Below are 21,481 nucleotides of genomic sequence, written 5' to 3' on the forward strand. Positions count from 1 at the left end.
ACAGAAATCGTTTACCATTTATTTTGCTTTGTTTATCATTTAATCAAACTTAATAAACAATAACTTCTACAACGTACTGAGACGTACACGTACGTGAAAGGCCTTTTTTTTCGTTTCAAACGCCGGTACCGGTAATGGCGGTTCTCGGAATATATTCATTCAGCCAAGGGCCTTTTGAATATCGTTGATGGAAGGGGAAATAGATCCTTTTCTGCGGCGTTTCCAGTTCCCTCGTTAACGAGCAACTCGGATTAATAGACATTTCATTCTTTTTTCACGTCGGAGTTATGTTTTGACTCTTAATATATGCGTATAATAACGTAATTAGCGGTGGAAAATCGGAGTAGCTAATGGCGTTTTTGCGCTCTGAGCGGATTCTAGAGAACCGGGCTCGCATTACGCAAGTCGCGCTTGTAATATTTTTTCGAAAATCCAGTTTTTATCTGGGCGTGGAGTCACCCAAATCCCAATGATAATAAGAGCTTGGCGATATATCTTGCGCCTAGATACGGTCGTCTCACGTAGGTTTCTCAAATTTGTCTTACACTTTACAGCGTCTGCGCGGCTTTGAAGAAAGATATTTTGCCCTTGTTGTTATTCTACCCGTCGTTTCGAATGTGATCTAAGATTATCCTACACGCGTAGAAATGGCATTCGTTAAGTGTACAACTACGAATCCCCCCGCGCTCCTTCCCCCTTAAAAAAATAAGTAGCCCGGTATCTCATTGGTTTCTTAAAACGTATCGTACGCTACCGGAGTGAAAATTCGACCGAGTGTTGAATGATAAATTTAATTTATTGACCTCACAATTAATACCCTCAATTTTAAGAACACTTTATACAACCCTTTAAGACGCTGTAGGGTATTTTTACGAGTTGTCTGGCGTAATATGGAAACGAATAACGCACTTTAATCGTCGTACGAAAGTGTGATATATGTTACTACTCCGTACACCGCCCTCCCCCGTTTACAAAATGAAAACGTTTATCTCATCCAAAAGGTTGAAATAAGCAGGTGCGCGATCCACAAACGAAAGTAGTTCCAACGGTAGCTTCAATAGGCTCCCGCCATCCCCTCCATTATCACTATTCGCCACGCAGCGACCTTTGAATATAATTTATTTGGGATTCTTTGGCAGTCTTCTCTGCCCGTTCGAAGCGTCGATCTCGATACTGAATTTGAAAGACGGGTAGGCGTCCTCTCTTTTCGCGTCGGGTTGCGATGTTATGGCTAGAGCTTTGCTCCTTCTTTTTGTTATTGCGTTTTTTTGCGAGCAAACAGACGGCTGCGTGTATCGGCTGTCGTGATGTATTTCATTGGGTCTCGTAGTGGCGCTTGTAACGTTACGCCGTTCAAACTCGCTACCATCTGTTTGATATTGATAGGCGAAACTCCAAGCAGTCTCTCAAAATCTTTTAGTTTCGGCGCCAATTGTTAATTTGTATTTGCGCTCTACGAGATTATGATAATCGTAACACGTAATAGTATTTATCACTTTGTTAGTTATGTAAATGTATATGGAAACGGATAACTGTGGAATATGATTATATTTATTATTGCTTCATTAATACTTAACGTTAAGGAATCTCGATTTTTACCACGCTAAACCTAATTACCACATTTTATGGTTTAACGGAATCCGCTTGTTCCGAGCATCACCTGCCCTTTCCCTTCTAAAGCGCTTAAATTTACTGTCAAGTTGCTCCGGGGTCAATTTTATTACTTGGGAGCTCAAGGGGTGAAATAGTCACCTGTGCGGTTACTTTGGTCCATCGCACCTGGCCCGTATACGTTGGCTTTGAGTAGGTGGGCTGGGGAAAGATTTTTTTATAGAGAATATCAAATGGTCGCCAACCTGGCGGGGAATTCGCGAACCCACAGTGTGTTCAGTTACTTTACCAAAATTTCTAAATAATGAATGACCTTCGAAAGGAATAAGCGACATAAAAAGGCTTTTTTTATATTCATACTGATAAATTTAAAATTTAAATATTTTCTGCCTAGCGTTATTCGCAATATAGTCGATTAACGTATATTTGTTTCTCTTTCAGAGTAATGAGATGAACGATTCATATGACAGCTGGATTTGAAGGGCAAGAAGTAGTTTCTGGCAGACCAGATTTTTCTTCCTGCATTTTCGAAGGTGTTGTTTATTTCGGATTAATTTCGATCACGCGCTATGTTTGTGGAGCAATGTATTGAAATGCCATCGGCCAAGAACCAGGATACCGATTATATGTGAACTTTGCGATTATAGTTATGGAGCTAATCAAGAAACTTAGTTTTGTTTGTATTGTGCTCCTCGCTGGACTAAGTAGGACGTGTATTTCTGTGGATTTTAGATACGTTCAAGGAAATGGTAAGATTTTTTTTCTGATAATTATATCTTAATATTCAGGTTTATCACATACACAATTATTTCTGAGATATTTCAAACCGCCCTAGCAATTAGAAACGACCCTTGAAAATAGTGGGAATAAGGGTCCTTTCAAACCCCATGAAAATTTATATTTTGTAATTGAATAATATTTTTTGTTGAAAAAAGAATTAAAAGAACCAGCTAAAATTAAGCTCGTCGAACAAGGGTCTATAAACTCCTTCGGGCCGGGGCCGAGGGTATGTAAATCGTGTGCGAAAATAAATAATGAATTTAACGGTGGAAAAATAGGCCAAAATTCCAGGCCGCATTGAAAAACCGTAGACATAGGAAATTAGGGATACTGATACTTGAGCGTGAAAGAAGGAATTTGGAATTCCCCCTCAATTGTAAGATGGAGCAAGAAATTCAATGTGCTGATTTCAACTACATTAAAATAATACAAAATCCCATATAGATTTATTTAGAGCTCGACCAAGGGTTTTTTATTTCTCTAATAAAACACATTAGTTAGAAGAAAACCTAAAACACCAAGTTAATAAATAACCCCTAATAGAAACCTAGGAGGAAAAAGTTTTTCACTATTCAAGTTAAGGCAATATTCATGTTTTTAATAAGCGCGTATGAGGCGGTTCGATCATTGACTGGAATATCACTAGATTCCCACGTGAGCTTCGCAAACAGGGCTAAAAAATTACAGAAACAAAATACGGAAAGGGTGGAGCTATTCGATTTTCAAGTAGTTTGTCGAACTACTGTTGTGGCCCTTTATGCCGTTGAAATTGTTTTTTTACTTCAAATAGGCTGTTGGTAAAGTGTAAAGTGTCAAAGAAACTTCCATAAATGGAATTGTTGACCTCCGTTGATAAATCTAAACATTCTAAATATTGTATACCAATTCCACAGATGTTCACAAAAACCTTTTTTTTTTATTTTAAGTAATTTTAAGAAAGGTAAAATATGGTAGCAGAGTTTCCCAACTATTTTGAAGTGGTTATTATTTTATCACGTTTGAAGTAAATTGCTTACTAAAATACTTTGATTATACGGGAACAGTCGTGCTATGTGCTACAGTTTCTTACTATATCTATATTTCTGGCAGATGAAGTAAGTACTCGCGAGCCGGTTTCACCATTTCACGCCGTAGAAGATATTTTCTCTTTTCTTGGCGAAACGAGACTATTAACCTTTCAACTATCGCGGGTGCACTTCGATCAGTAATTTCTAAATGTTTTTTCCTATAATGTCATTATTTCCAATTTTGAAATATATTAATTGGTCATTTGAATCGAGAGAAAGAGGTATCTTTTTATCGAGAACCGTGGGCTGGGACGTGCTTTGCTCGTCATTATACTGGAATCCCGCTATATGAAAAGGAATGCTTGTAGTACAACTATTAATTCATTTGTAAAATCGAGTTTCGTTCTTCATTCCGAATTTAATCGCAGTATTAAACTTGAAAAATTTCACGGTTCGTGGAGCGTGACCGAATTTCTGTTTTCACTTTCGTTCGCAGCCGCATCACACCCAACTAAAATCGTGACAATCGTTGGCAGAGCGTCGAGCTCCGAGACCAGCTTTTCTGATAAATGAATGAATGTGCCTCTTTATAAACTATTTCAGACAGCTAATTGTTCTTTAAGGTTAAAGGAACAAATTCCGTGTTTTCGAAAATTAAGCCGTTAAACGCTCGTTACTAGCGTATATTTTTTGCTTTTATGACGACATAGTTTTGAAAACGTGTCCTTTTGAAGTTGACCGTTAATCTTAGTCTCTTAACGGAAGCCCAAGATTTTGATTCTAGCAACAAAGTATTTTTTATACAAACGGAGAATGAATATGTTGATCCGAAACCCCAGTAGTGAGAGGGGGGTCTAAGAATAATGTCACCAGCTTGCATTTTAAACTCGTCAGGTGACGTCAGTTTTAGGAACCAATGAGATACTGGACGGAATTGATTGAACTTTAAAGGGAACAAATTTATTATCCCGAAGTATAAATAAATACATTCTTTGATTCTAATGATAAGTCAAAATTTTTAATGCTTTTCGCTGTACTCTTGTACATTATTGGCCGTGATCTCCTTATTGAATTTTTCTAAATTGTCCTTAGATCAAGAATGTTTCGTAACGCGTATTTTTTATCGGAGAGATTCTCCTATAGAAATCTCCTAACTTGTGAAGGAAAGAAATCGTAAATTTTAAAATGAAAAAATACATGTTTTGGTTTAAATACGAAAGTTTATTCGTAATCAAAATTCAATTAATATCGCCAAATATATCAAGTATCATATTAGAAGCGACGGTGCAATGACATTCCTTATAAAGGCCGAACATTTAGATCTATGTAGTTAAATGTTTTTAAATATCTTAGAGCTTCTAGTTTTGGTAAATGCAGATACCTTTAATTGGGCGATTTTATTTTTCGTAGTTTCGAAGTCTTGAAAGGTTGAAATTTTAGAACATGACTGCGCAATATTATTTACCTTTAGGTTTTTCTTATGTTTTTCCGTCTTACTGTGATCGGTAAGGTTTCTTAAATGAGCTTTCATAGTGTAATTGCAAAAGTTACATTTGGCCAAATTAGCTTCCCCAGGAACTGCACGAATCCAATCTGAAACGCGTATTAAAGTTTAATAAGTTATAGAATCGATGTAATAAAATAAATTATTATTATGTTTTTTTTTTAATTGAAATATTTTACTAGTCATGGCGTTAGAATTTAGATAAAATAATAAAATAAAGAGTATAGATACTTCTGCTCTATTTTTTTCTTCTCTTCAGGCATGTTTATAGCTTAAGTTTGGTAATAGTCTAAGTATTCAAAATCGTGCGCGCACTAAAAGTTAAGTGTAACGCGTTGAAAATAATTTTAATAAATGATTTTATCTAGTATAATTTCAATGACTGATTAATCTAGTGATCATAATAAAATTAGATAAATTTCAAAATACGATGGAAAATATCGTCCCGATTAGATAACGGGTTTGTGTGTGCATAAATAGTTTTATCTGATCTACAGAGTTTGACTTATAAAAAAAGAAGTTTTCTGTGAAGAGTTTTTTAAAGCGTCAATTGGATCATGGAAACGTGACTTAATACTATAAAAAAAACCCTATTTAGAAATCTCCTATAACCTCCTATTGATATTTTTTTCCCCACTAACGAAATCTTCTACTACAATCTCCTACTACAAATAGGAGGAAACCTCTAACCTGGCCACACTGGGCATGAGTAGGGCGCGCCGCCGTTGGCCCGTCTGTTCCGAGTCATCATTCATTTCTAATGAGAAACAAAGGGGTTCGGGTTAATGGAACGGCTCTACCTCGTTCCCGTATCGGGGCTTCCTCTTCCATGCGAAAATGCAGGACCTTTTGGCCATGCGTTATCGTGCGCTTTCTCCCACTAATAGACTTTAAATATATCTAAGCACTTTGATTCGAGGGGTAACCCGTCCCGCGGAATTTTACGTTCCCTTTTGTTATTTTCCCGAGTAGAAATTTAATTTATGGCGAAGGAAGATGCGCGTTTTCAAGTTGTTGCCCTCAATAGGGGAACTATGAGGAAGTGGCCGGTCTAACACCCCCATTCTTTTAACAATAAATTTTTTGAGCCGAATAATATTGTTTTTTCATTCGTTATGTATTGAGGTATGGTTGCGTTGCACCAGCGACTGTAAAAATCTGCCCTTTATAGTGTATCGATATTTTCAGATTTTAAGTGAAATTGATAAGTACTTGGCGTCTATCGGCTATGTTATCTTAATTGTAATTACTATTTAATATTTTAGTTTGCTTAAATTTGTTTCATATTGAAAATGATCTAAAACATGTTTTCCATTTTCTTATTCCTCCATTGAACTGTATTATGTGATTTAAAATCTTTTTTTTTTAAATAACGTGATTTGAATGATGATTTAAATTAATTTTAACCGGAAAACTCTGAATCAGAGTAATAAAAATATCAAATCGGCTAAATATAATTGAAATGGGACGTGACTTACTACACAATTATATTTTCCCTAATTAAAAGTATAACGTCGATAAGGCTTACGATTTATATAATTGTAATTACTAAATCATTTAATTAAATTTAATTAGATTAGATAAAATTCAATTACCGCCAGTTAACCACTTGGGCTCTTGATAAAGGCATTTGGAGCAAGACAACGAAGGGGTAGCAGCGGCAGCTAGGAAGAGATAATCATGTAAAACTTTCGGGATAGCCCTAATCGCTACATTATTTAAACCACGAAAATAAATATTCGCTCTTGTTGATAAATTGCCCTACTTACTGGAGAAACTAAGAATTGGTTCTCATGCAGTTTGCAGAATCACAATTAAATGTAGATAGGCAATACAATGAAGTAACTAGTAAAATTGGTTTTCGTTTGGCTAGTACACACATTTATATCTTGCTGAAAAGGTTTTTTCCCGTTTGCGCTACCTGTTCAGGTAATAATGTTACGATGCGGTTACAAACCATTACAGCTCTTTATCGGTGTATAGATTACAATTTAATTCTTTCATCCTCGCGATCACGTGTCTACCAAGAATGAAGTACTCGTAGTCCTTTATTCCGTTGGTTTTTGACATGTTTGGAGTGTTTTATTTATCTCCATAAACTTGATTGCGTTTTATCTCACACCAAAAACAAAGTGCTCTTCCCGGGCTATCGATGTATGAAGCACTTCCCTTCTTGGAATAAGGACTAAAATGTTAAATTTATCAATTCCTAGGAAGTTCTACGGAAAAGATAATAGTGAACGCGGTTTCAAAGGTAGACGCGTTTAAGTTTTTACGCACAGTCTGATTAATACTCGAAAGTGAACCTTAAGATAGCATTCTGTTATTTAACACTTGCAAAAAACTCTCCCTCCTTGAAATAAGGATTGAAAGTTTAACTTTATATACTCCAGGAAATTCTTACAGATTGAAATTCGCGTTTAATTTTATCTAAGGCTGGCGTCTACAATGGTTTTATTTCTGACGCACAGTCTGATTACAAAAATTTAATTATATGCAGCTGTTTAAAAGGGCGTTGTGTGTTCGAAACGGCCTTTAAACCACGAAGTTTCAATCTCTTCAATATTTCAATTTAACCATTTCTCAAATATAATGTTAATAATTTCACGCTATCTTCGAAATTTCGCAAAAGTACCGTAAAGCCTCCAAACGTCGAAGCTTTACAAATATGGCGAATGTTCAAATTCTCGAATCCCACTCACGCACGCACAATGTTTGTGTATTTTTCCCAAACTGGACCATGCCCAGTGGTACGTGTACTCTGGAAAAAGTTTTCACAGTGCGGTTCGGATGAGAGTGATGGGATTCACGGTGGGCTCAAAAAGGCGCGCTTGGAACTCGTTTCCAGGATCGGCTTCGTTTTAGGGTGTTGCTAAGAAATATCTCTTTCCTAATTGAATTTTCGTTTAGTTAATATATATCCTTTTTGAAAATGAGGCAAGGTTGTCTTTTAACCACTGGTTTGCCCCCTTCGGATTTTAATTTTCTTCAACTAATTATCCTGAACGCGATAATCGTCTCACTCCTCTTTCCGTTTTTGCACCTAATTAACACGCCTCTTCTTTCCGTGCTAATTGAAATGGCTCAGCGGCAGTTATTACCACTATCGAAGCAACTCGTGAAATTCAATGCCAATTAGAAGTGAAACACGGCATTTCCATACTTAATTTTCCCGCAAGAAACTTATTTTATTTGAAGTACTGCTATAAAATTAAATATACAAATTTAAGCCAGGGAAAATATCTTATCAACGTTTAACGTCAGTTCTTGCGTAATAATACGAAACTTCGACGTGTATTTTTTATCCCTTTTCAAAATGGACTAATCTACTTATTCGCTAATTTTATCATCCTTTACAATGCAGTCCATAGGTGGTTCCTTTTACTATTTATATAGAAGTTGCACTATTGATATGACTAAAATGTAGTAGTATAGTGAGTTGCAGGCTAAGAAAGACAAAATATATAGTACAGTAGGCGCAAGGATACCTCAGACCATTTCCGGCCAGTCGACCGCGCGTAATTTAAATTTGACCACTTTACAGTCAATTTCAAATTTCGTGAGTTTCATCGTTTTTTCGCGCCATCTAGGAACCGAAATTGGAATCTATTTTTTAATTTCATGTTGTCATGAGTTTAATTACTGAATGCAGCTAAAGAAGGTTCGATAATTGAAGCTCCAAATATTTTAAATAGCCCAAGAGGTTACTATAAAAAGCATGATAAAGGTTTATTGTTAACAAGTAAAGAGAAAAATATAATTTTAAACGTCTATAGCTCATTAAGACAACGTTACCCCCAAGAAAGCGTGGTAACTATTTTAAAAGAAACTGCCGATTTAACTGGTAAGACGTAGAAATAAATTTACAAAAATAAATAATTATACATACTATTTTATATTTAAGAATGATAGGAATGCCTTATCTTTTAAATTTGCTCGCCACCACAATTATGAAATTAAAAAATAAAGATTCCAATTTCGGTCTCTAGATGGCGCTAAAAGACGACAAAAAGAGCAAAATTCGAATTTGACCGTAAAATGGCCAAATTCAAATTTCGCGCGGTGGAATGACCGGAAACGATCTGAGGCATCCTTGCGCCGATTGTACTATATATTTTGTCTTTCTTAGCCTGCAACTCACTATAGTAGTAGAAGCTGTAGCTGTAGTACTAGTAGTGACTGTAGTAATAGTAGTAGCTGTAATAATAGTTTTTTATATATGATAGCTCTCTGTTTAACTCTTAGCGATACAAAGAAAATATCAATGATGCATCACAAATGAAAACGGAAGTTAAAGCAATAGCATACAAAGAAAACAAAAGAACAGAAAAGGCCAAAAAACCACTTCGAAATTTACATTTCAAAATTCGACGTATTCCTTTGGCGTATTGAATAATCGATATTTTACTAGTTTTGGAAAAAATCACGTCTTCATCGAATAGGTGTTACAATTGACACAGTGCAAAATATTTAAATTAATTCAGCTGTAATAGTAGTAGTAGTAGTAGTAGTAGAAGCAGTAGCAGTAATAGTTAGATGTCATAATTTTGCAAAAACTTTCATAACTTTATACCTGGGCTATATATCAACATCAATCTTTTTTCAAAATGCTTATAAGGCTACTCGCTACCTGCAGAGCCAAGATTCGTCCGCTTAAACTATTTAATTAGAAAATTTGGCAAATCTTTTAATTTTATCACTCCTGAAGTTTCATTGATTTTTAGGCACTCTTATAACTATTTCCTATAGAACCACTAATCGTTCCTTTTTGATGACATTTATCTGAATCGTCTCTTCCGTTCAAACGCAGTCCCGTCATTTTAAACAAATTAGGGGGTATATGGCACCCCTTTTTCAATGTCCTTCCTTTTCATAATTATCTTCTGTTTTCCCAAGTGGCGTAATCAGGGGGTGGCTCAGGGGCACATGCCTCGAGACGTATGGTCGTACGTACAAATATTTTTATTTTACTTTTTAGTTCCACATCGATATATATATATCGAAGTGGGACTATTGCTATGGATGGAATGTCGTTAAGTGTTGTAGTTTGTTTGTTTGGCGTGGAAAAGCAATGACACGGTAGATGGAGCTGCGAAAAATAATTTTTATAAATTATATTATTGGCGGCACCGGGATTTGAACCCAAATAGCTGCTGGCCGCGTAATCTCCTTAAACCGACGCTTTAACCAAGCGAGTCACGGCGTTATCTTCAATCTATATTTGGAACTTCTAGTCGTTTTTAGCGACGCGGGGGGATTTGGCTTGTTAAGTTGTCGCAATTGCCGTTCCTTTTTCCGCGTTATTTTACATATATTTACGGCGTTTAAGGTCAGGTGAACCTCAAACTTCGCCTCACTCCCCCCCAACCCAGTGGATTTTCACGAAGGGTGACGGGAAGTTTGAATTACAGTGTGGGGCTACACAACTTTTACCGATGGCCAGTTTCAGGTCTGTCAGGTATACAGGGGGCACAATTTCGACCCCCCTTTAATAACAATACGCACTCTTCGCCGTCAACTCTTTAACTTAGGATGGTACTTTTTATTTATGCAGTTGTTAATAATCCATATTATCTGCTCTAAGAAAATACCAATTTAATCACCGATATAATATAAAATTCGAGAATGACATATTCTATTAATTTCTGTTCTGCAAAATTAAATTAATGGGTATTTTTTTATGAATTTCCGAATTTACATGACTTTTGGTGCCTAAACTACCTAAATGTTTAATATAAATTTCCTAAAAAAACACATTTAAATCCCAGTTTAAGAATAATAATAATTTAAGAGTTATGTTCGTCGTGTTTTGCGTACCTATTTCACCTTTGATACGTTCCGTCTATCTAACGATAGGAAATCACATGGCCTCAACAGCTTTTGTATTGGGTTGCCCACCAGGGTATCCTGAGGGTAGGCGGTGGCCACTCTTTAACATAGGATGCAGGGGCGGATTAAACCTTTTGGCGCCTTTAGGTACAGAAACATTTTTCGCCCCTGGGCATTGTTTAACGGGCTGGTCAACTAAGTAGGGGCAAGCCAAGTACTTGCAGGGTTGGCAAAATCCTTGGTTTTTTTCAAAAAGAACAAAAACAATGTTTTTTATTGTTTTAAACACGGTTCATTGTTTTTAACTGTTTTTAAATCAAACAATAAAAAACACATAATAAACAATAAAAACTATGTTTAAAACACGTTTTAAACTCTTCATTATACTTATGAATGGAATCAGACTCACGAGTAAACTCATTTAAAGAAATATTACGTATCATTAAACGAATTATCATAAGTGGCATAATTACCCTAAGTGTTTCAATAAGATGAATTTTTCAATGATACCTTGTTTAACGAAAGTGACGTAAATTACGTCATTTTTTCCAGTGACGAAATTTACGTAATGTGTTTGCGAAGTGGCGTCTGCGGCGCGAGCATTAAAAATACCATATAGGGTACTTGAACGGAATTCGCGAGTCCTACGTTTCTTTGGTCTGTTTAGAACAAGCTCAATTTGAAGATTTTCTGTTGGAAAGGCTCCAATTGGCACACTTAGGGTAATATGGTTTTTAATTTAGCTATCATCCTGAAATTTTCGGTCGCATAGTACTAAGAAAAGGGAAAATAGCTAGTTATCCACACATTGTTTTTAGTTTTGGTTTATTGAAATGTGCACGTCTGCAGTCATAAATCATCACAAATAAACAATGTTATAAATAAAGAACTTAGATACCTCTATAATCTTAAAACTTCCATCACGTCATAAAATTTCTAAAAAATCGAGAAAGGGGACCGAAATCCCTTGATTTTTATCTAGGAGTGCCGCCTAGTCGGTTTTAACCCGATCTGTCCAGACCGGCCGTGTTTCTTTTTACTTAAAACCCGGCACAACCCGACTAAACAGCAGCCCTACTTTTATCTCGTGCATAGGTATTGTCCCAAATAGATGTATATTGGCAGCTATATACATTATATTTAAACAAAAAGACAAACTTCAATGCGTCGTAGGATTTTTGCACTGGTAGGAAATTTAGGAAATCATATCGAGCCCTTTCAGTCGCACTTTTCAGAGAATCTTAAAATCAAACTACCCGTTATCAATAAAATTTACCTTTCTTAGAGCCTTGGAATGGTTTTTCTACCTTTTCCCTCATATTGAATAACCAAAATCTTCCAAAAAAACGATGAAAATTTACCTTATAAAAACATGTTTAAAACAGATAGTTTAAAACGTTTAAAACAAATTGGTGTTTGTTTAAAATAGTTGTTTTAAATGTGTTTTAAACACTTGTTTTAAACATTTTGTTTAAAACTTGCCAACCCTGAGTACTTGGACCGTGGGGCTTTATCAGAGTTTTGGCGCCCCTAGAAAAATTCCGCCCTAGGCACGTGCCTACTCTGCCCAATGGTTAATTCACCCCCGATAGGATGGGAAATTATATATCAAACGATAGGAAATCACATGGCCTCAACAGCTTTGTATTGCTTTGTCCACCCGCGTACCCTGAGGGTGGGTGGCGCCCAAGTTTTAATCCTTCAACTTAGGAGGGTATTTTATAAATCTAACGATAGGTAATCACATGGCCTCGACCGCTTTTGTATTGGTTTGCCCACCTGCGTATCCTGAGGGTGGGTTGCATCCAGTCTTTAACTTAGGATTGCAATTTATACATCAAACGATAGTAAATCACATGGCCTCAATAGCCATATTAGTTTGCCTACCTGTGTCTACTAAGGGGGGGGGGGGGGGTGGCCCTAAATGGGTTAGAGTTTGAAATAACTGGTGGCTTTACCGGGGAGTCGGGGTCCGGCTCTTGTAACCCACAAGGGCGGTGGCGCACTGGGAGATGTTAGCTCTGATCAAATGGTCCTATCTCCACGTCCGACTTCGGTCAGGTTTGGGCTGGATACTGAACTTCGGTTCAAGCTAACGGAGAGGGTCCAGGCAAACTGGTCACCTCGGCGGATTGGGTAGCCTGCTGTGGGGCGGCGAGCCTCCGTATGAGGGCACAGCGGACCCATCTCCCGGCCTTTTGGACTCCCACCAGGATCTCCGGTGCCAGCTGTGCCGGGTTATGCGGGCTGCTGTGTGCTCGTCGTTCCCCTTTAGGAGCTCTCTCCAAAGGGTTTGGCTCCTTACCTTCATAGGTAGGGTGTCGGCTGGAGTTGCTATAGCATCCATTCTAAATCCCACTGCTGTGTGCGAAGTGGGGATTGGTCCACCCATTGCTGCACCTTCTGCTGGGTTGAGTGGCTTGCGTCCAAGGTGAGACCATCAGTAGTAGGGTTCTGCTACCCATGCTGGATTTGTCACCTGTCCGGGCTAGGGGGATGCTGGCGTAGGGCACTATGATGATAGGCCTCCGGTGGTATGGTCTCTGTTACTAGGTACACCGGGCTATAAATTCTGACACACTGTGTCTACTAAGGGTGTATGGGTTTGCCAACCCGAATACACCGATGTGGAACTAATATTACGGCCTGGGCCGACTTGTTTAATGGTGTGGCCCCACGAAACAAAATCCTGGCTACGCCACGGGTCTCCCCTCTGTCTGCTCAAAAAATTCCTTCAACTAATTAGGGGGTCTTGTGCCCCTTTGGTTACTAACTCTAATAACGCAGTCTGCATAAGTGGCTTTTTTCGATGGTGGATTTGGGTACCTATAGATCCCCTTCGAACATATGAACCTAAACTGAGACGAAAAATCTGAACGATACGTCCATTAATGGGGTATGAAAAACTCTCAGAGGAGTGATACCCGTTTGGGCCCTTGATTTCTCGGTGACGACTGAGGCGATAAATGTAACCATTAATGGGTGATAAAATTTTCTCTCGATCACGATACCCATTAGGGCCCGCGGGGGCCCTTAAATTTGGGAAATTAAATTCTTGGAAACCGCTTAGACCACATTGTGATGCTATTTTATGTAAATATCACAATTAAAGATCAAATATGGTAAATAATGTATATAGACTTATTTTTTTTTGAAAACTTATTGGGAAAGGAGGGTTCTTTAAGTTTCTAGTTTTCGACCGTGACCAGCGGGTTTTTACTTTAATCCCTTCTCGAGCGCAAATGATCCCTTCCTATGGTATATTTAATTGTACCACGGATATTGTTGAATTTCAAAACGTGGAACTCGTGGAAAACCGTCAGCGGAAATTGGTTGGTAGTGATGTAGTGGGAAATAGGTCGTCGTGTGGTGCATAATCAGCGAACCTTTTAAAAAGAGAAAACTGGGACGTCAACCACTTCTTTTAACCAGTCTCCAGAAACGAGAACGAAGCCACTTTGTCCGAAGCGACGTCTAAAGTTTGTGTATAGGTCGTGCCATGCCCGAGCTACGCGACGTCACCGACTTTGTAGCTAGCCTTAGCAGCGTCGACCAAGACGAGCTTCGAGCGTCATTCGTCAGCCCTGCTCATTTCATCGGAATCGATGAGGAAGTGAATTTGGACCCTGTCGCCGGACCATCCACTCATATAAGCCACCACCTAAGATAAGTACATTCCACGGGCTACCCGTACTACGTGCCGCTGTAATAGGCCATTCGTTGGCATCGTCCGAACTTCGTGTTCGATCATGAGTTCGTCTCCGTAACAAGAAGACGCGCGCCATAGAGTGGGGTACCCCTGTGTTGACTATCATCGTCGGAACTATATAAAATTCCACTGCCAACCCAATCAGTTATAGTTCATTCGTTGTAATTACGGTTTAATAATGTAGCGTTCATTATTTTAGTGTTTAATGGTTTTTATGATCATTTAATGGTTTAACCGTCATAATAATTTGAAGTGTATTTAGTTTACCTAAAAGTCTTTATGAATAGGGATTTTGGCCAATTACCATTCAGGCTTATATTTTTGTGTTTTGTAATTTTAATTCCCTTTTTAAATATTAAAGGTTTTTGCAGGGTTCATACAAACCTGGAGAACCTGGAAAACCTGGAAATATCAGTGAAACAGATTCTTTCCAAAAAATCAGGGAGATATCAGGGAAATTTTAAATAATTTACCAAAACCTGGATATATCAGGGAAATTCGTTTGAGTCTGGAAGCGCCTCAATAATTATATATAATTTTTTCGATTAAACGAAAACATTCGGTGCTTTAGCACCTGGAAATATCAGGGAAATTTCCAGGAGAAAACCTGGAAATATCAGGGAAATTAATATTCCAAATGTTGTATGAACCCTGTTTTTGATTGTTTGGAACCTTTTGCGTTCTAGTATTTCATTAAATTATAATTTTTTGCATTAATTAGTGAACTTAATGTCAACTTTATTGATTACGCTGGTTGCGGTAGGTAATTGGTACTTCGACTATGAAAACGTTACAACATATATAAAAGATACGTCGATTCATCAGTTAGCGATGTCCATTGGGGCCTTTGGGGGCCCATACATTTGGCTGATGTGGGCCTACTTGTTTAACGTTCCAATTAATAGAATGTGGATAACTTTAGCTTCCGTTGGTAGCTGATCACGTCATTCGACAATTGGGTATCTAATGCATTGGTAGTAGGGTGGTTAAAAAAAATTCAAATATCGAAATGTTTGGGTTCATTTTGATGAGAACATGACCCACGAAAAATTTTAGGTTATTTCATTAATATTTAGGACTGCCTCAACGAGGTTACGTTTTACCACTATGAACTAACCCATTTATAAGCAAAAATCAGTTATGTCACTTAAATACTTTACTTGAACCAAAAATTTAATATTTATTACTTATTTAAGTTTTTATAAGGTTTATTATAGAAATAAGTACCGGTACACAATAAAATATTTCACAGAAAGCCCCACTAAACCAGGTTATAACTGCTGAAAATCACAAGTTAGAACCTGGTTTTGTGGGGATTTCTGCCAATTATTTTATTGTGTACCGGTGCTTATTACTATAATAAGCCCTGTGTAAATTTAAGTAAGTAATAAATATTAAATATTTCGTTCAGTTAAAGTATTTGAGTGACATAATTATTTTTTGTTTATAAATGGGTTTGTTTATAATGGTAAAACTTTAGCTCGTTGAGGCAGTCCTAAATATTAATGAATTTACGTAAAATTTTTCCTGTGTCATTTTCCGACCAAAATGAACGAGAAAATCAATGTGCACCAAAACATTTCGATATTTGCATTTTTTTTAAACACCCTAATTGGTAGTTGAATATAGACGTTTACAGAGTAACTTGATTGTTTCGAAAGATAATTCAATCACTTCGCAGGGTATTTCCGATATTTACGAAAACGGTTTTCTTAAACAAAATTACGTCTTAGAGAGGTTATAAAAATTAAGCCCACACAAAATTAAACCAATTAGACTACGCCTTAATATCTCCAATACTGAAAAGCTAAAACTGAAGTATCTCAAAAATAAACATTGTGTTATTTGTGTTAGAAAAAGAGATAAGTTCGATATAAATAAGAGTGGTCGTCCGGGTGAAAACTTTCCGGGTTCTTCTGGCCCGTGGCGCCCGGAAGAAACGTTCTTTTATACCCCGGTTTATCAAATACAGACGCGTAAAAAAAAACTTGTCGTAGACGTATATAGCAGTTAAAAATAATCTAGCTCCAACGTTTGTTTTTGGCTATGAGGTACGCGCGCGTCTATTACGTCGCCCTAGAAAGAGAGAGACGCTTCCCTTCGTTTTTAATAAGCTCGAATATCGCCCATTGCACCTCCAGTGAGAAATTCCACACTTCCATTTTATTATCTTAGCAGACGAGAAAAAAAGGGGGAGGGCGGGGGTAGGCCGGTCGGATGACGCCGACGACATATTAACTTAAAAGCGTCGCGTGAACGCTCGACAAGCACCCTCTAGCTACTCCTGCTGGTCAAGTGGAGCCTCCATTTGCAAGTTGATAAGTTTATCATGACCTGGATAAATAGGAAGTGTAAACCGGATTTTCGCTGCCGCCAAAAACAAACTCAACGGTCTCGTTCGTCGTTTCGCTGTAAGGAATGGGGAACTCGTTCTCAATCATTTTACGTGATTAAGAGGTATCGCTTGGTTCAATATACGTATTCTAATCCCGAAATCGACAGTAATTCGTTCCAAAATTGACTATCGATTGAGTTTGTACCCCTTGGTGGGGTAAGTATATGGTTCCCTACGGTTTTCGTAATCCCGTTGCTCCCAATCGGATTTTGGGGGTCGGCCGTCTCAAACCGTCTTTATTAATATTCCCGTGAATTTGAGCTTACCTCGATTCTCTTTTTCTGTTGACCCGTATCGCGTGATGTGGTTAATCACTGCTGGCTGTATTTACAAATGTTTTCTGCTATCTTTTTCAATCCTCTTAAAATCACCAATTTTAGCCAGGGTTTAATTCATTTTTAATTGCTATTACATCGGTACTGTCTTTTTTCTTATACAACGGACCCGACCCATATGTGATTTATGCTGAAAACTTGATTTTTAATTCACCGTTACCAAGTTTTATTTTATTTTAAGCATTGCAAAACGAGTAGACGAGATCCAATAAAAACTGGTTCGATAAAAGGAACGTTTCTTAATCTTATCGATCGGTATATAATTTTTCGTTAATCTTTGTCAATCTATTGTCTTAAGCCAAAATGCCCATTCCACTGCATATTTGAAAATTGATATTAAATTTAGTTAATTTCAAAATTCTTTTTTATTGTCTTGGTAACCACCATGTTTAGGCTATTCTTGTATTTATATTTCAATTTGATTTCGTAATGTATTTACCTAGTTTCTTAAAAGTTTTTTTGGTCCTAACCGAAACCCCCTAAATATACTTAAAAGGTTAAATTTAACGGGGCCCGCGCAGAAAACTGGTGGAATACAATCCCTTCTCTCCGAAAAGCAAAGGGAGAAAGTGAAGATCGTGACATATTGTAGTGCCTTTCAGTTCTACGTCCCAGAGCGTAGTCAAATATTATATTATTATTCTAGCGCAAATCGTGTAAATTTCGTAAAGCCTGTGTAAAATGCAATTCGTTGAGAGGATAATCATTGCACTGCAGTTTTATTGCAACGCAGTTTTAATCTTAATTAAATGGCATTTGGCAACTTTTTCATTGCTTAACGGAAAAGTTTAATATAATGCTGGAAAACCTCAAAACTTGATTAAAAAAACGATTTGGTCAGTCTTCTGTTTCGGTTGAAAATTATCATTATTAGCAAGAATAGTCAATTTATCATTGTCAGTTTTGGTGTACAATCTGGTCTTAAAAATTATTGTTATCGATTTCCAAATAATATCCCAAAATAGCTTCCTTCTTTTATGCTACACTATATATTTCAAAATTCTTACACTTTTTTAACAAAAATTAGGGTAATATGAATAAAAATGTTAACCTATTTTAAATTTCGTTTGAAAGTGTAAATTCTCTGTAGATACCCCTGTTACCCAATTTTTTAAGCAGTGGCGTAAATAGCGCCCCCGCAGACCCCGCAGCGCGGGGGGCCCCGAGAACTAAGGGGCCGCCAAACGTTTATGATTAAAATCGGTGCTATTTAAAAGGGCTCCGAGTCGTTTTTCGCGGGGGGGAGGGGGGGGGTGGGCCGGAGTTCCTTGTTACACCACTGCTTTTAAGTCTTTTTTTTTGGCAAATTAACGTCTCGTTGTTGAAACAAGCGTATATTAGGCGTTACCTCTTTTGCACCTAGTCTATGCTTTTTTTTTTCGTTTTTGATTTATCTAGATTGTTTTTCATTCCACAGGATCACGCGCACCTGTTACTTCCATCTCCCGTTATTCTTTTTATTTACCATAAACACCATTTCAATAAGTCTAAGGTTTAGTGCCGTCAATAAAAGAAACATTAATGGGGTTTTTTTACGCGAAAAAACTCTTAATTAAGCAAATTCGAGATGGACCAATGAAAATGTTTCATTTCCAACGCGTAGTTATACGCCTTCAAATGGTAAGCGCGCCTTCGTGGTGAATCCGTAGAGGCAGGTCGAGTTCACGAGCCAGATTGTCGGATTAACCCCGGTTGCGTAATTAGGCGCCACAATGAAAACGACATAAAAGGATTTCTGTTTAAGGTCACGAAAGTTACTCGAATTTTAAACTTAATTTTTCCCCGTTTATTTCTGGCAGAGAGAAGAAAAAATAAAAAGATTATTCGTCCGTTCGCGACGAGGCCCCGGACGAGAAGCGCGACTCGCGGGCGCCAAACAAAGCTCTCGATAACGGCAGTCAGGATCCGCTTGTATAGTACCAGACGAAAGAAACTTCTATTAAAAAAAATATATTTTACCTAAGTTATTTCAGCGGTTTGGGCGAGACCATTTAAGAGAGAGAGAGAGAGAGAGGGAGAGAGAGAGAGAGAGAGAGAGAAAAGCAGCGACGAATTTTGGAGCCTCCGTCAAAATCAACACGCCCAAAACACGGGGCTAGTATTTTGTTTAAAAGGCGAAAAGCTCTTCTTCGTTCTCCCCATGTATTCTCTCGAGAATGTTGCGTTTTCTGAACCGTTCAATAATACCGCCGTCGCTTTCCTCCTGGGAAAATAGGGAGTCAAGTATATTAATACCTGGTAGCTAAACGCGAAAGCCGCGCTATCACCGAAAAAGCGTAACAACTATTTTAATTATAGCTTTTCATAGATTCTCGAGAAAAAATTCCTTTATATTTAGCGAGCATTCATCGGCTTTGAGAATTCCGGCTAATTCTTACGTGGGCCGACGCAACGCAAATATTTCCACGGCTCATTACCAAATCCGAAACTAGTTAAGCCTTTTAATGCTTCTTCGTACATACGCGAATTTTTCAATCCTACGAACACCCACTTAGTAGGATATTCTCATAATGAGAGAAGAACCTATAACACGGTTATAAATAAAAAAAAATTAACCCTTTTTTTTCTGGAAAATTTATTAATAATTTTCTTGCATTGGTAATGCAAACAAATTTAAATTGTCTTAATTATATTTAATCAGTAATTGTAATTTTTTCATAAAATAATTGAGTTAAATTTTAATCAGATAACTCTACTCTTTTTATTTCGTCAAATTTGCGATTTAAGATTCTAAATTCATAAATCATATTTGAATGCGCTTTTCAACCCTGGAAGACCTGAGCTCGGTTAATAATAAACGATATTTAATCGACTGCGCTAAAGTTTCAAAGTTGTATTGGCGTGTTTGATCATAATACTCAATATTCTGGTACGATAATCATAAATCATCGTGAACGGTACCTCGTGAAGGTCGCAAGTTTAATTTTTTGTTTTAACGAGAATAAATTTAGGAATATAGAACATGATCAACCTGAAATTTAGGTGAAGGTTAAAAGTGAATAAAGCTATTAATTTGGAAAAGCTCTTTGTTGCGGTTAAATTAGTAGCTACGAAGATTACTAGACCTCATTGGAAAAGTATTTAAAGGGATATTCTTCATTTTGAGAAAAAAATCACCAGCTAGAAAGTAATCGTATATTTACAAAGGGCAACGCTGGGAGTTTCTATATAAATCCTGTTCAAAAACATAAAAATTTTATGTAGATCAGTTTTACCACATATAATGGTTTTGAAATAGCCGGTGCCCGTATAGACTGGGGGCCCAGGTTTGAACACATGCATATTGGTCCCCGAAAGGTATAGCTATAAATAGTAATTTAACTAGACTTTTAATTTTGATAAAACCGGGTACACCGTACCCGACGACAAAACAGGTCTGCTATTACAATAAGCGACCTACAAGTGATTTATATCTATTTATTAGGAGGGAGTCTTCGGCCCGAAAATGTAATTATTCTGCAGGTATGATGAGCTAGATTATAGTAATGACTTGTATTAGTAATGTAATCGATCCTTTAAAGTATAAATAGACGCGATGCAAAATAGCAGAACCACCATACGATTTCACGATATGTATTATGATGTTCTCTTCCTTTGCTAATAACTTAACCTATTTGAAAATAATATAAAAAACGCGAGACAACAACGCGGGACCAAACTTAAAGGGCACAGAAAATCATTTAAGAAAAACGTTAATTAGCGAAACTCCGTAATTAATTTCGCGGTGTTGTTAGATTTAGTCTATGCAACTGGTCGATTGGAAACTGAAATGAATTATAATTTTTTTATTAAATTCCGGTAAATTGCAGCTATAAATTGCAGCTATTCTATTTCTTCGCGCTTATCATGATTTTCTTTTGTATAACTCTTAAAAAGCTAACCATATTGCAGACTTAAGAGCAATTTATCACTTCGTTAGAGCTTAATCACCAGCAGATACGAGAGGGTATAAATGTATATAAAAGTGTGGCATGTGGAGTGGTTTATTCAGACTTCTCTCAGCCATTATCTCTCCCTGTTGGCGCTGGTGGCCAAACCACGGCTTTTGCGGGGAGGAGTGAGACTGAGCGAGGTCGTTCACTCGTTTTTGGATTCTTCGCGCACCTGTTAACTAATATTCTATTTATTCGCCTCCGGGACGGACCAGCTCTTTGGAAACGCGATAAACAAATAAACAAACGTGTGCCCACCGTTTGCCGAAGGTATCCCGCCGATATCGCGAGCGGGAAGCCTCATCTCCCGTGATTTGCAAATCGTGTCCTCGGGCTTTAATTAAAATATTTTCTCTGGCATTTTGGGTGTAAACGGCTT

The 21,481-nt window shown here is 37.3% G+C and overlaps 1 protein-coding gene and 1 long non-coding RNA gene across 3 annotated transcripts in view; one reads left to right on the plus strand and one right to left on the minus strand.

Annotated features, from left to right (window-relative positions):
• The window catches only part of Sema5c (Semaphorin 5c), a 65,825-nt gene that overhangs the window by 27,945 nt on the left and 16,399 nt on the right, over window positions 1–21,481 (plus strand). For both annotated transcript variants that reach the window (XM_090173916.1, XM_090173915.1), the window contains exon 2: window positions 2,053–2,360. In XM_090173916.1, coding sequence (XP_090030042.1) covers window positions 2,261–2,360 — 100 coding nt within the window. In that variant the 5' untranslated portion in view covers window positions 2,053–2,260. The remainder of the gene's footprint in view (window positions 1–2,052; window positions 2,361–21,481) is intronic.
• Window positions 4,795–6,777, minus strand: LOC149947454 (uncharacterized). The gene is made up of 3 exons (XR_016480663.1): window positions 6,672–6,777; window positions 6,498–6,566; window positions 4,795–4,991 (listed from the first exon to the last, which is right to left on the minus strand). It is a non-coding gene; the product is annotated as an uncharacterized LOC149947454 (long non-coding RNA).

The sequence above is a fragment of the Leiobunum rupestre genome, chromosome 4, assembly GCF_980474605.1.
Source record: "Leiobunum rupestre chromosome 4, qqLeiRupe1.1.hap1, whole genome shotgun sequence".
NCBI classification, from domain to species: Eukaryota; Metazoa; Arthropoda; class Arachnida; order Opiliones; family Sclerosomatidae; genus Leiobunum; species Leiobunum rupestre.